Here is a 14,394-nt window from a genome sequence, read left to right on the forward strand (position 1 = left end):
AGTTTAACACAGTATTGTTAGTTAAATACTCAATTTCAAGCTTCTCTTTCTTCAGGTCTGGTTGGTCCTCTGCTCACCTGATGTCAGGGGTGTGCCTCAGAGCGGGAGCTATTGCAGGGAGATCCCGGGGAGTGGTGTCAGCGTTGTTATCAATAGATGCATCATTAGATATGCATTTCCACCCAGACGACAGGATCAGGAGCTCCAGGGATGGAGCCTAACACGGGTGCTTTTCTAAGCAAGCCCTGGAGAAAAAAATGGCAGCCCAGTCCAGTATTCTTGCTGGGGAAACCCCATGGACACGCTGGCCCAGAGAAGCGTCTTCTCTGAGGGTCAGCTGCTGAAGAGTGCTCCTCTGGCACGTCCCAATCTTTAGGGAGCACAGAATTAGCAAAACAGATTTCTCCAGAAAGGTTAGGATGGATCCATCCTATTAAAATTGAGAACGTGGGTTGCCTTCTAGAGGTGGATGGTGACTGAAATAGAGCCAAGCAGAGGCATGGCTCCTGTCCTGCCATCTGAGAGCAGCTTTCCTGAGTGTATTCAGCTTAAAAACTTACATTATAGATTTGAGTTCATTTAAAATAAATGTCTGTTAAGTGTTAGACTACACACTCCAAATGGGTCTGTTTCTGCTCTTCTCCCATTCTAGTGGGACAAAGCCTTGTCAGTTGCTCCAAGCGTGTCTGTGAAATACTGGAAGAAGCTGATGCAGAGGTGAGGCGGACTGTCTGTGCCCAGATGGACATCTAACATTTTGTTAAAATGAAAACAACATGTCCATATGCTAGTAGCCTTGGGATTTTTGACTTTTTTGTTGTTTTAAATGATAACTGAATTTTGTATCTCCTGATACAATAAATGAATCAGTTATAAGTCATTTTGGCATTTTTGTATTTGACCTGATGTCTGATAAGAACAGTGGTTTCCCCATGTTGATAGAGGAAGGGATGGATCAGTCGACATGCTCACTGCTTAATGTATTGCAGTTGAAATGTATGGATGTCAAGTAGTGCTGATGGTAAAGATGTTTTACCACTAAACAAGGTTACCTGGATGTCCTTGAATGGAATGCAGAAAATGAGAGTTTTTTCTGAGGTGTATTGGTTTACTAGAGCTGCCATAACAAAGGACCACAGAGTGTTTCAAACCACAGAAATGTGTTCTCTCCCGATTCTGGAGGTTCTGAAGGCTAGAAATCCGCTATCAAGCTGTCGGCAGGGTTGCTTTCTCTTGGAGGTTTCGAGAAGGAATCAGGTCCACTCTTCTCCTCTGGCTTCTGGTGGTTACAGCCCTTGGCACTTCGGCGGCCTCCTTATCTTCACACGCATTATCCCCCATGTGTCTCTGAGTCCACATTCCCCCCTTTTACCGGTCATATCAGATTTAGAGTTTGCCCTAATCTGGTATAACCCTATCTTAATTAACTATTTCAGTGAAGACCCCAGTTTCCAAATAAAGTCACATTCACTTTAAAGAATCAGCCTGCAATGCAGTAGACACATATTCTATCCCTGGGTCAGGAAGATCCCTTGGAGGAGGGCATGGCAACCCACTCCAGTATTCTTGCCTGGGAAATGCCATGGACAGAGGAGCCTGGTCGGCTACAGTCCATAGGGTTGCAAAGAATCGGACACGACTGAAGAGACTCAAGCACGCACCTGGGTTAGGGCTTCCACGGATCTTTTGGTGGCGGTGAGGGGGACGCATTCCAACCCATAACATAAGACTATTCTCTATCCTATTCATTCATTCCACAAATATTTAGTCCTCACTACGTGCCAGTTACTGACGAGTACTGTTTAGTGAGTAATTACCTTGTTTCTGGCATTAAAAATGAAGCATTTGGTTTTTGTTTCATGGTTTAGAAAAAATTCAGCTGTGATTCACATGCACCAATAAAATCAATCAGAGACTAAGCATGAAATCCAGGGGGATTAACACATTAACCAAGGGAAAGGGGACCGTTTCCAGCAACTACTCTCCCCAAATAAGTGAAGCAATAGGCTGGCTCCAGCCCTCAGACTGCAGGCTCCTTATCCTAAGCTCTAAGAATCCTGAGTGATTCTCAGTTCATGTACCCTCACTGAACAATTGTAAAGTCCTTGCTCCCACTGAGACCTTAATAAAGTCAAGTTAGCGGAGGATATTTATGTCACAGAACAATTTTGTTCCAACCCGCCTATTTTTTTCTCTGCTCCTTAGTTCACATGGTGGCCAAAAAATCATCACCCTTCAGCTTCCAGGTTTATGTTTTATGGATTCAACCATTTGCAGAGATTGAAAGGCAGTCTCTCAGTCCAACTTATAAATGTCCAGGAAGAGAGTGTTGTTTCTTAACAGCTGTCACAGGGAAGTCAGAGTCAGATGGTGAAAGCCTTGTTGGGAAAAACCCTAGAACTGGAGACTGTTAACAGTGATCTCTTAGTTGCTCAGTCATTTCCGACTCTGCAAACCTGTGGCTGTAGCCCACCAGGCTCCTCTGTCCATGGAATTCTCCAGGCAGGAATACTGGAGTGGGTTGCTGTTTCCTTCTCCAGGGGATCTTGCCAACTCTGGGATTGAACCCAGGTCTCCTGCATTGCAGGTAGATTCTTTACCATCTGAGCCACCAGGGAAGGCAGACCGTGTGAAGTGTCTGCTGCACCCGCCCAGAGGTTGGCAATTGAAATGTAGTTTAATGCAAATGCCAGCATAGATTAAATACGCCAGATTAGTTTTCAACAAAACTAAGGTTAAACATTAAGAGTGGGGCTAATGAGGTTGGTCGTTGAGAAAGTGGGACCAAAAACAGGAAAAGAGAAACAGACAGACAGTGATGGATACAGAAAGAAAGAGACAGACAGATACGTGTATATCCTCCATAATCTCCAAACTCAGGTCCCCTTCCCCCCCAAATATCTGGAACATTATTTTTCTTTGAACTACCCTGCTTTGGCCACTAACAATGTTTTGCATTTTACTATCAATATCTGTGTTCTTGAATTATCCTTTTTAATGATTTTAGCCTGCTTGCATTTAGAGTTTGTCCATTCATTACGGTGCCATGAAAACATTTAAAATTCTCTGTCTTTAATAAAGTAGACATTAATCCAGTTGAGAGTAGATGTTCCATCATACATATCTAGGTAACAACTTATTTTCAGAAAGATATATTCCTCACTTTACTAGATAAGCTATATTGATTTAAGACCTGTTCAGTGCCTTTAAAGTAGGAAAATCTGCAATATTTTATGGAAGAAACAAGTGCCTATAGTATTGTTTCAGAAAACTTTTATCCTCTAATAATGATGTGATTATAAAGCTAAGTCTTTGTGAATGCTGATCAAATTTTAGATATTTTCAGCATTTCAGAAAATCTGAGTCCAGCTGAGAACCTTGAAATGAGTATTTCGTAAAAAACGTTGTTACTTTATTAGGAGAGCTGATCAGTTAATCCAGGAAGATAAGGATGACGTCATTCCATACTGCATAGCCATCGGTGATGTGAAAAAATTAGTCCATTTTTTTATGTCAAGAGGTCAGCTTAAAGAAGCTCTGCTTGTTGCACAGGTAAAAACACGTAATCTACATGGGCTGCACAGCTTTGTGGGGGCAAGTTTGGGAGGGGGTGGTCGTGTTCACGTGATTGATAAAGTCTTAGGTGCCTTGGCCTCTGCCCGTATCCTGGCCTTTCCTGGCCATTTCCATCACCCTGCCTTTGCTCTGATCACACTGAGTTCCTTTTAGGTCTTTAAACAGAAGCATCTCTGAATTCTGGTCTGGTCTATTTTGCTGAACACTGTGTACATTTGATCAACTCTTTCAAGTAGACTTGATGCTTCGTGTTGATACAGTGTAATTTATGGGCTTGTTTGCTTGTTTTCCAAATTCTAAGGGTATCTCCAAATTGTAGTACGAATTTCAAACATGGTTTGAATATACTTTGTTCAAAATAATTTTCTGAAGTTGGTCTATTATCAACAGCCAAAGATTAACCAAAGATTGCATTAAATTCCAGGCTGCTTGTGAGGGAAATATGCAGACCTTCCATGTTTCGACACCCAAAGGACCTTCTTTTTCTGATGATATCTACAAGGAAGACTTTAATGAGTGAGCGACTCATCCTTTGCTTGGAGTCAATATTTTTTGTGGCTGGTTTCCCTTTAGGGGCTTTTGAGGTCATCCTTCCTTGTACACAGAGCGCTTGGCTGTCCTGTGTCCTCAACTGTATTTCTCACCGCAATCGCGTTTCATCGCAGCATCTGCCCCTGGATGAGAGGGAAAAGTCAGGCACGTAGACCCAGCCTGCACACATCTTAACATAGCTTCCAGAAAAGCAAACTGCATTTCAGTACAGTAATTGCATATAAAGCACCTAAATCCTTGAAAATCTGATCAAACCTGCTGGGGAGGAGAGGCAGTGAAAATAAATGCTATTTGTGAATGTTTCACCATAGACTCAGTGTGGATAGCATCTCCCTGACATCATTCACACTCTGGTGTTGGCATCTAGAATAACATCCGGGCCTCTTGACACATACACACTAGTATATATAAAACATAACTGATAGGACCCACTGTACAGCAAGGGAACTTTACTCAGTACTCTGTAATGACCTATACGGGAAAAGAATCTAAGGAGGAGTGGGTGTGTGTATGTGCTTTGCTATACAGAAGAAACTACACAACAGTATAAATCAACTGTAATCCAGTAAGCTTTTTTTTTTTAATCTAAAAAAAATAAATAAAATACTTATGTTTTTAAAAGGAATAGAAATTAGGATTCTCCAGCCTTTCGACCATTTTCAAATCTAATAATCTGCCTTTCTTTGTGTCTCCTCTTTGCTCCTATCATTGATCCAGAAAATAGGATATTTAACTTTTAGGACACTTATCAAGTGAAAAATGACCACAAAATGTTAAGCGTATTAAGAGTGACATATTCCTTCTTGGTCCTTGGCTGCTATCCCCTGCCATTTCTAAACTTGGCGTTTAATGATCTGTTAGCAACATACACTACCCGTATTCCCATCTTCACATAAATCTTCAACCTATAATGCTTTTCATGTTAATTGCCCCTATAGCTGAGGCATAAATTATTCAGTGTAGGATAGAAAATTCTTGAAATTAGGCTTTTCTGAAAAGAGGAAAAATTAGGAGAGGGAGGTGGTTCGTCAGCTCATCTGCTAAGAAAGACTGCTTTCCTGATTTTTACCCCCAAATCAATCTCTATACCTAAACCAAGGATATACAATTAAATCTTGTTTGATCCCTTAATCAGCTTATTATAAAAGAGCATCCATTCACTTTTATGATGGAGTCCTTGTGTTTCCATTGAATATGTATGCTTCTTCCTAGACTCCTGCAGGAAGCCTGCAGAGAGCTGGCAGAATGGTATTTTCAGGATGGCCGAGCAGTTCTAGCCGCCTGTTGCCACCTGGCTGTGGACAATATTGAGGTACATTTTAAGGTGGCTCATGTGTCTTGATGTTTGAGGGGGAAAGATACGGTGACTTTCTGTGTAAGATCTGGTTTTATATGCTTTCTGAGCCTGAGCGATTCCGTACTCAGTAAACACAGGTTAACTCTGCAGATTATGAAATCTTTTATTCACCTATTTTTAAATTTTTATCACAAGATACATATTTGTGACAGTCTTACTCTTTTTATCATATATGAGAAGCAGTAATGTAAAGGGAAAAATCACTGCCCGGAATTCAGAATATCTGACTTTCGAAAGCAGTTATTTTTATAAACACTTTAGTATGTTCTTCACAAGTTATGTTTTTAAATTATTTTTCATTCAATCCACTAATGTCATGGGAAAACCATTAAGTAAAGATATTGGTTCTATTTTGCATGTATCCTTAGATATATTGACCGTAAGGGATAATTGATAATCACTGTACACTATTGAGGAAGACTCTAAGAGTTTACTTTTTCTGATGGCCCGAAGGACCTGTTGAGGCTATTGCAGACAGACCATTGTTAATTAATTCCAAAAATGTGGGCAAAGGTTCGAAACTCTTAAATTATAAAAATTACTCTATGTCCCTTTATCAGCTTTCCCACCTGAAAATTGAAAATTGTAGTTGCCCTTGCCTAAGTACCCTGTGGCTCAGATGGTAAAGAATCTGCCTGCAATTTGGGGGACCTGGGTTCAGTCCCTGGGTTGGGAAGATCCCCTGGAGAAGGGACAAGTACATTATAGAAATACTACACTCACCATCTTATAAGAATAATCGGCTCTAGGTTAATACAGCTTGATCTACTTTGTGAGCTTGGCGGGGAGTAATGATCCTGCCGATCACCTGTGAAACTGAAGGCGTTATCTTCTCATTGAGCAAGCTGGCTATGGCGTACCTGATCCGTGGAAACGAGCTGGAGCTGGCTGTGTGTGTGGGCACCGTGCTGGGGGAGCCCGCTGCACCCGCAACCCACTGTGCCCTGGAGTTACTGGCGAGGAAGTGCATGATGACCCCAGCGTGGTGAGCGCTTTTCTTTTCTAATGGGGAGTGTGATTGCGCTACAATATTATGTTTTTAATAGTTTCTGCTGTGCAGGGAAGTGAATCGGCTACATGTATGCATACATCCTCTCCATCTTGGACCCCCTCCCACCCAGCCCCATCCCGCCACCCCTCTAGGTGGTCACAGAGCCCAAGCTGAGCTCCCTGTGTGACAGAGCGGCCTCCCACTCGCTGTCTGCTCATGCGTGGTGGGTGTATGCCTCAGTGCTGCTCTTCCAGTGAGTCCCCCGCTTTCCTTCCCCTGCTGTGTCCCCAGGTCCTTCCTCTCTGTCTTTGGTTCATCTGTATCACTTTTCTACATTCCATATATATGTGTTAAAATATGTGACGTTTGTTTTTCCCTTTCTAACTTACTTCACTGTGTATGACAGACTAGATCCAACCACATCATCACAAATGACCTGATTTCACTCCTTTTTATGTCTCAGTAATATTCTATTATATATATATATATATGTACATGGTGAGCATTTCTGAAGTTAAAGAATAGTTTCATAGTCATAAAATGCATTTTTTAAAAAGTTGCATGTGATATTTTAAAAATGCAATATTTTTAAATGTGATATTTAATAATATTGCATTTTTAAATGTCTCCTTTGTAAATAAAAGACTTCCCTGGTGGCTCAGATGGTAAAACATCTGCCTACAATGCAGGAGACCCAAGTGGAAATAAAAGATAAGATTGTGAAGGAAATGGTGCTATGAACGTGAATTAATAGTAAGAACTACTGTGAGCATATAATGAAATCTACTATCACTTATTCTGAAGTAAACCAGTTCTAATTTGTGATATTTCAAGCACACAAAGCATCACGAAACAATAGAGCATGCACTTTCTAAGATTATCAGGACCGCACATTCCCGCGTTGTAAATTCTGCATATCTACACTCATTCTGGCTGGACTTGTGTATTGGTTAGAGGTTTAGAAAATAAAGTCTCTTTTCTAGTGGAGAGTAATAACAAAGATGGTATGACTATACACTTGGAACCAATTTGGGTGATGCTTTAAGACAACAGTCTCCAGACTTTTGGCACCAGGGACCAGTTTCGTGGAAGATAATTTTTCCACACACCGGAAGTGGGGAGATGGTTTGGGGATGATTAAAGCATACTACATTCATGATGCACTTTATTTCTATTATTATTACATCAGCTCCACCTCAGATCACCAGGCGTTAGATCCCGGAGGTTGGGGAGCTCTGCTCTTCAGAGTTAGACCTGGGAAAGACCCGGGGAGGCTGGAGCTCAGAGCTGTTCTTCCTTGTGTCTCAGAGCCTGCTCCCTAGGGTGGACCATGCTTCACTGTGGATGACGGAGACGGTCCTGTCCCTCCACAGGGGCTTGTTGAATAAAGATGATTTTAGACTGCTGTCTTCTCTTTCCTCAAAATACTTAGAACCTTGAGAAATTTTAAATAAGCTTGCTCGTCAGGACTTCACTTCTCCGCACTGCCTGCACGCACACCCCCAGTCTGAACAGCAGATGATGCAGACGCCACTGCTGAACAGTACAGAGGACGATGATGGTGACGACCACAGCTAAGGACACTGCTGTCCCTGCATATGCAATTCACTGGATGCTCAACAGTACATAATTTTACCGAGACTCATTGGTCTCAGTAAATTTTATGGCCAAAACTAAAAGTTACATAAATTGGCTTTATAGTTTGTACTCTTAGCTACTATCTTAGTGTAAAATACCACAGACTGGGTGGCCTATAAACAAGAGAAATGTATTATTCACGGTTCTGGAGAGAGAGAAGTTCAAGATAAACTGGCAGATTTGGTGTCTGATAAGAGCAAGCTTCCTGGTTCTTACTAGCTGTTTTTGCTGTGCTCACAGGGAGAAAAAGGTTAGGAAGCTCCCTGTGGCCTCCTTTATCAGGGCACTGACCCCTTTCCTCGGGGCTCTGCACTGCACCCTCCCAAAGACTCTACCTCCTAATACCATCACATTGAGGGTTAGACATCAACTTAGGGCTTTTGGGGGAACACAGACATTCAGCTAACTACAACTAAGTCAGAAAGAGAACAGAGCCTCCCAGTCTCCTTTCCTGTTGGGTCTGAGGGCTTCAGAGTGAATCGATAATCTTAGAGTTACTCTAAAATTGACCCTTATCTCACAGTGATGTAAGAGCTCCCTCCCCCCGAAGAACTGAGTGGTGCCCCACCGTCAGCATCAGATGTGAATGTATTTTAACACTGACCTGCCTCCAGGGGACCCAGTTCCCTACTGCCTCAAACCCAACCGGAAGTGTGAGGTCTAACTCAGACAACTTACCCACAAAGGTGACTGACTGTATGCTAGAAGTCAGCATCTCATTAAAATAAAATGTGATTACTTCTTTCTAAAACCTGAAAAAGGAGCGAACGATAAGTAGATATTAAATTTTGAAGAGGATTAAAGATCTTTGAACTGAGTATATATCCTGTGTTGTGTGCATGCTTAGTTCAGCCGTGTCTGACTCTTTGCAACCCCATGGCCTGTAGCCCACCAGGTTCCTCTGTCCATGGGATTCTCCAGACAAGAATACTGGAGTGGGCTGCCATGCCCTCCTCCAGGGGATCTTCCCGACCCAGGGACTGAACCCACGTCTCTTGTGGCTCCTGCATTGCGGGCAGTCTTTACTGCTGAGCCATAGAGGATGCTTTTAATAGAAAGCAAACTTGTTTCTTCTTAACTCCCTTCAAGAGCCCTTCCTTTATGCAGCCATAGGTATGTGAACCAGAAACCAGGATCAAGTACATACGCTGAAATACATGGAGCAGGCTTATCTCCAGGTGAAGTGTATAATCCTCGTGGCTATTAGTAGAGCTCCACAAATTTGAAACACAGTAATTAAGATAGCTGCATTATCTTAAGAGAATATGCTTTTATAAACCAAGAACACTTCTTTTTTTGCTTTTACACTTATTGGTTAAAGTTCGCCTTTTCTTGGCTTTCATCACAGATTCATGACATTCAAATGTATTTTCTTTTTAGCTTTCCATCCGTCGGATACAGGTATTGCCTAGTTTTCCTGCATGCCCTTTGGTTTCTGTAATCTACATTGACAGGAATTTCATAATTAAGTAGGGAATCAGTACTCTTTATGTAAATAGAAAGGCACGGGAGATTCTCCTTCCTTTGAAAGAGTTCTAAAATGTTTCTCAGTTTTTTCCTCCTTGACATTTCCCCTTTTGTCATGTGAATAGGGATTTGGCAGCTGACCTTCTCCTCATGACTCCTGACAGTGAACTACAGTTAGTAAAGCTCTGTGCTTTCTGCCCCGGGTGCACTGAAGAGATAAGCGATCTCCACCAGAAGGTATGCTGCTGCCGCTGCTGAGTCGCTTCAGTCGTGTCCGACTCTGTGCGACCCCAGAGACGGCAGCCCACCAGGCTTCCGTGTACACATCGTTCCCATTTGGAATGTCGTGCTGTGATTTCATTAGTTTTAGGTTTGGTCAAATAGAAATTCTTGCAGAGAAACAAACATGATCCTATCATGATCCTCTTATAAAGACAACAAAAATTATAACTAACAAAAACATTGATTGAATTTCTACTGTATTTTGGGAGCTGTTCTAAATTTTCACATCTGTTGGCTATTGACTCAAGTTTCACAAAACCCTGAAAAGCAGGGCATACTGTTCCCAATTTATAAAGAAAGTGAACTCAGAGCAGGTAAGGAACTTGCCATAATTGTTTAATGTTGAAGTGAGAATATCAACGCATGTAACTGCCCATCGCAAGCCCTTTGCGTCATAAGGTGCCCACGCCCAGAGAATCCCATGGACAGAGAAGCCTGGCGGAGTACGGTCCATAGAGTCGTAGAGAGTGGGAAACAGCTGAAGCGACTTAGCATGCACACAGGCATGCTGACTTTTAAAAAATAGGATCTTGAATTACTAAAGTATAATGAAATTTGCATGCTTATTCTAAAGTGCTTTTTATAAAGTCTCCGTTACAGAATACAGGAATCTATCAAGATTACATACAAAAGTGATCAAAATATTCAGCAATAAGGAGATTGTGTTAATTATGGTACATTTCTATGTGTCAGTGCTGTTAATCTGTTTAAAAATGATGAAGTTTTGTTTTTATTGGTGGATGGCTGTAGAACAGTAAAATAAAAAGCAGATTATTACACCATGTACACACCATGGGATTTTCATTTTGAAAATCATCCATGTACATAGTTTTACAACAGTGTTCACCTGCTGTTTTTATCATACATTCCAAAAGGGTATGATTGGACTCTTGGATCAGACTTCATTAATAACTCGGTGGAGAATTTTGCAAGACTAAAAATCCGTGTGTGTGTGTGTGTGTGTGTGTGGCCGTGGCCACAACGCACAGCTTGGGGGATCTCAGTTCCCCAACCAGGGATTGAACCCAGGGCCACAGTAGTACACGCCTGGAACCCACTAGGCCACCAAGCAGCTCCTCTAAAAATCGTGTTTAAATATTAAGTTATACAGCTTTGAGAGTTTTAAGGTAGGCAAGAATCACAGGAACGACCCACCTGCTCTTACCATATTCTGTGTCAGAATGAAATTTCAGTGGGGACCATTCTTTAGCTCCCTCTACTCTCAGAGCACGTATCAAAGTGAAGAAACGGTTTTTCTGTCTAACCAGGCACAGTTTCTGTCATAGAGTAGTTGCTCAGCAAATGACTGGCTTTCAGGGAATGCAGATGGGGAACGTTAGATGAAATGTCACGCACACACGAGCACTTGTAATTTAGTTTGTACATTTTTTGAGAGGTTGAGGGGTCTAAAATATTCCATTTGGGACTTCCCTGGTGAGCCAGTGGCCAAGACTCCGTGCTCCCAATACAGGAGGACCGGGCTTGATCCCTGGCCAGGGCACTAGATCCCACAGCCACAGCTGAGACCTGGCACAGACAAATCAATATTTTTTAAACAGAAAAAATGTGAAACTATTGAATGAACGCATTAATAAATACACAATCTTAGTAACTTGAGGGGATATTAAACAAAGAGAAGGATAAGAGTGACAGGTCTCAAAGGAGACAGTTGACCTTGTGGACGAACCACATCCCCTTCCGTCCGACACAGATGTTTCTGCAGCAGAAGCTGCATCACAGTGTTTGCAGAGATTAGTGAGACGGGGCAGTAAGCTATGTAGCCTCGCTTAGGAGCAAATCAACACACTCTTAACACCTGTGCTTCAAAAATCGTGAGCATTTCAGAAGTTTACATAAAAGCTAAATTAATCCCCACCCATGATTTGGAAGCAGAACTTCCATGAAGGAGGAGTAGATTCTCAGTTTTAACAGAAAAATTATTTGAAAAAAACGTTGCTTTTCATTTTACAGTAATATAATTTCATAGGCTCAAATCTCCACTTCATGGCATTTCAGAATGTCAAAGCTAAAAAAGAAAGCTATAAAGAGCTTGTCCTTTTTTTGCCTTCCTATTCAAAATAAAGTTGCTGTGTCTCAAGGTCAAGTGAAAGTTAGTTACCATGTAGAGGACACATAAGCATTACCTATTGTGTTTTCTACCTTGAATGTAATTTTTGACACTGGTGAGTATATTTGTTCTAAAATAATTAATTTTAGCATTCCTGCTAAATGACATTTGTGGGTACTAATCCCGTTAATCACAATCAGGACAGTTTTCTTTCACCTTTTTTATTGTGTGTTTAAAAGTATTGACTCATTAGATAATATCATATTTATTTATTGTTTTTAGATCTGAAAGATATTAACATAAATGTATGCTCCCAGTACAGATTACTTCATTTACATGTATTTTCAGCAGCTTTAATTAGAGAAACATACCAGGTATATTGAAAATATTTAGCACTTATATTATTACTATTGCTTTTATTCCTATAAATATTAGTAGCATTGTCATCAAACCAATTCTTTTCTAGTGCAAGCTACCCACAGTAGAAGAATGTATGCAGTTAGCTGAGACAGCCCATGCCGATGGCAAAATATTTGAAACTATAAAGTATTACTTGCTAAGTCAAGAACCTGAAAAAGCCCTTCCTATTGGCATTGACTTCATCAAAGGTATGTATTTAGTTGGTAGTATAATTTAAAATCTACTCTTTTATTTGGTATTTTCACTTGTATTAATTTTTTTTAAAAGGCTTAAAAATAAAGTTCTAGCCATCCTGAATTTAAAAAAGAAAGAGATTGCTAATGGTTTGGTAGCAGGACCTGACTGGGATCTAGAAAATAAAGAGGTAGATAGCATTGACCAGAAAAGAATCAATTACACAAGTTAAAATTTGAATGAACAAGTTTTAATCCTTTTATTTAGAGACTCTGGTTTTATTTTGCCAGAACACATCAGTAGTTCAGATTGGACTTTGGACACCATTTACCCCGTTCTTGACCTGCTGAGTTATATTCGTACTGAAAAACTGGTCTTGCATACATGTACTGAGTGAGTACTTTTTCCGCAAAATATGTAACCAAACTTATGCAATGTTTCAAATGGCTGTATTGTGTTCAGATGAAGAAATAAGATCTCTTGGACAGATAGGTGCACATGTAGAAAAATTACATTTTGTTTTATCCTTAAGTAAAAATAGAGAGGTCACTTTGAAACCTAAGATAAGTCTTACTGGCCCCATTTCCTAATACCATGTGTGTGTGTGTGTGTGTGTGTGTGTGTGTGTGTGTCTGTGTGTGTCTGTCTGTACACAAAGACACACACAGACACACCTGGTTCAAACAGAACTGCTTCAGAACTTTGGGGTCATTTTGGACCACATGTCCCCAGTGGTCTGTGTAGTGGTCAAAGCTCTTAAAAATCCATGTACAGAAAGCATCCTAGGTTGGGCAAAGAAGTGAAAGTGCTAGAAAGTAAAAAAATAGACACTGTCCTTGAATTCAGGTATCATTTAAGGACATTATTACCCCTGTAGCTAAAGTCCTGAGAACCGCGTATATTTCTTAGCAAGGCTTTAGGCTGTTTTTGTTGCAGTGCCACATGGGAAAACCGGTGCAGCAGCCTGTGGCACTTTGGCAGGAGTCGCAGGGACCGACAGGGGAGAGAGGAAAACAAGGTGGCAAGAGTTCAGGATTATTTAAAGACTTTTATTTTAAAATACAATTTGTATTATTCGGTACATGTCTGAATAGGAGTTAACTGATGAATGAATGAAACATCTTTACATTTAGAAAATTTTTAATGAGACACAAGTTCAATAACTATATAACAGCAATGTTCTGTACCTCAGATTATAGAATTTTTAAAAAATAAATATATTCTCTTCTAGAGCTCGAAATGAGTTGCTGATATTATGTGGGTACGTTGGCGCGTTACTGGCTATCAGAAGGCAGTATCACAGCATCGTTCCAGCACTGTATGAGTACACGAGGTAAAAGCAGTTTCTCTCTGATTAAGACATTAGAGAAGTGAGTGCCTTTCCCTGAGACGGTTAGCACCTAAAGTGCATTGTAGAGGCAACAAATTAATTTTGCACATGTCCATTTATTAACTAAGCATGTGCTTCATCATAAAGCAGCAGTAAGTGATACAAATTAACAGGGAGGGGAAGTATTAGTCACTCAGTTATGTCCAGCTCTTTGCAACCCCATGGATTGTAGCCCATCAGGCTCCTCTGTGCATGGGATTCTCCAGGCAAGAACACTGGAGTGGGTTGCCATTCCCTTCTCCAGGGGACCTTCCTGACCCAGGGATCAAAGCTGGATCCTCCTGCATTGCAGGCAGATTATTTACCATCTGGGCAGATTCCATCAAGGATCTGGATTCTTCCCTTCTTTCAACTCTGACATCCTTGGCTTCCTTCCTCCTGCCTGAGTGACCCAGAGTTACCAGCTAGCTTCTTGCCCTCTGCCTGCATTTGAAGTGGGAAGGGGAGGTGAGGGTGACTGGATGGAGACCACAGCGGGC

At 41.1% G+C, this 14,394-nt stretch overlaps 1 protein-coding gene across 4 annotated transcripts in view; it reads left to right on the top strand.

The window, feature by feature from the left end:
* The window catches only part of WDR17 (WD repeat domain 17), a 64,902-nt gene that overhangs the window by 46,384 nt on the left and 4,124 nt on the right, over nucleotides 1-14,394 (top strand). For all 4 annotated transcript variants that reach the window (XM_069573116.1, XM_069573113.1, XM_069573115.1 and 1 more), the window contains 9 exons: nucleotides 653-717; nucleotides 3,420-3,552; nucleotides 4,001-4,092; nucleotides 5,341-5,440; nucleotides 6,331-6,470; nucleotides 9,707-9,818; nucleotides 12,398-12,539; nucleotides 12,816-12,918; nucleotides 13,757-13,858. In XM_069573116.1, coding sequence (XP_069429217.1) covers nucleotides 653-717; nucleotides 3,420-3,552; nucleotides 4,001-4,092; nucleotides 5,341-5,440; nucleotides 6,331-6,470; nucleotides 9,707-9,818; nucleotides 12,398-12,539; nucleotides 12,816-12,918; nucleotides 13,757-13,858 — 989 coding nt within the window. The remainder of the gene's footprint in view (nucleotides 1-652; nucleotides 718-3,419; nucleotides 3,553-4,000; nucleotides 4,093-5,340; nucleotides 5,441-6,330; nucleotides 6,471-9,706; nucleotides 9,819-12,397; nucleotides 12,540-12,815; nucleotides 12,919-13,756; nucleotides 13,859-14,394) is intronic.

Source organism: Ovis canadensis, chromosome 26 (genome assembly GCF_042477335.2).
Source record: "Ovis canadensis isolate MfBH-ARS-UI-01 breed Bighorn chromosome 26, ARS-UI_OviCan_v2, whole genome shotgun sequence".
In the NCBI taxonomy this organism is placed as follows: Eukaryota; Metazoa; Chordata; class Mammalia; order Artiodactyla; family Bovidae; genus Ovis; species Ovis canadensis.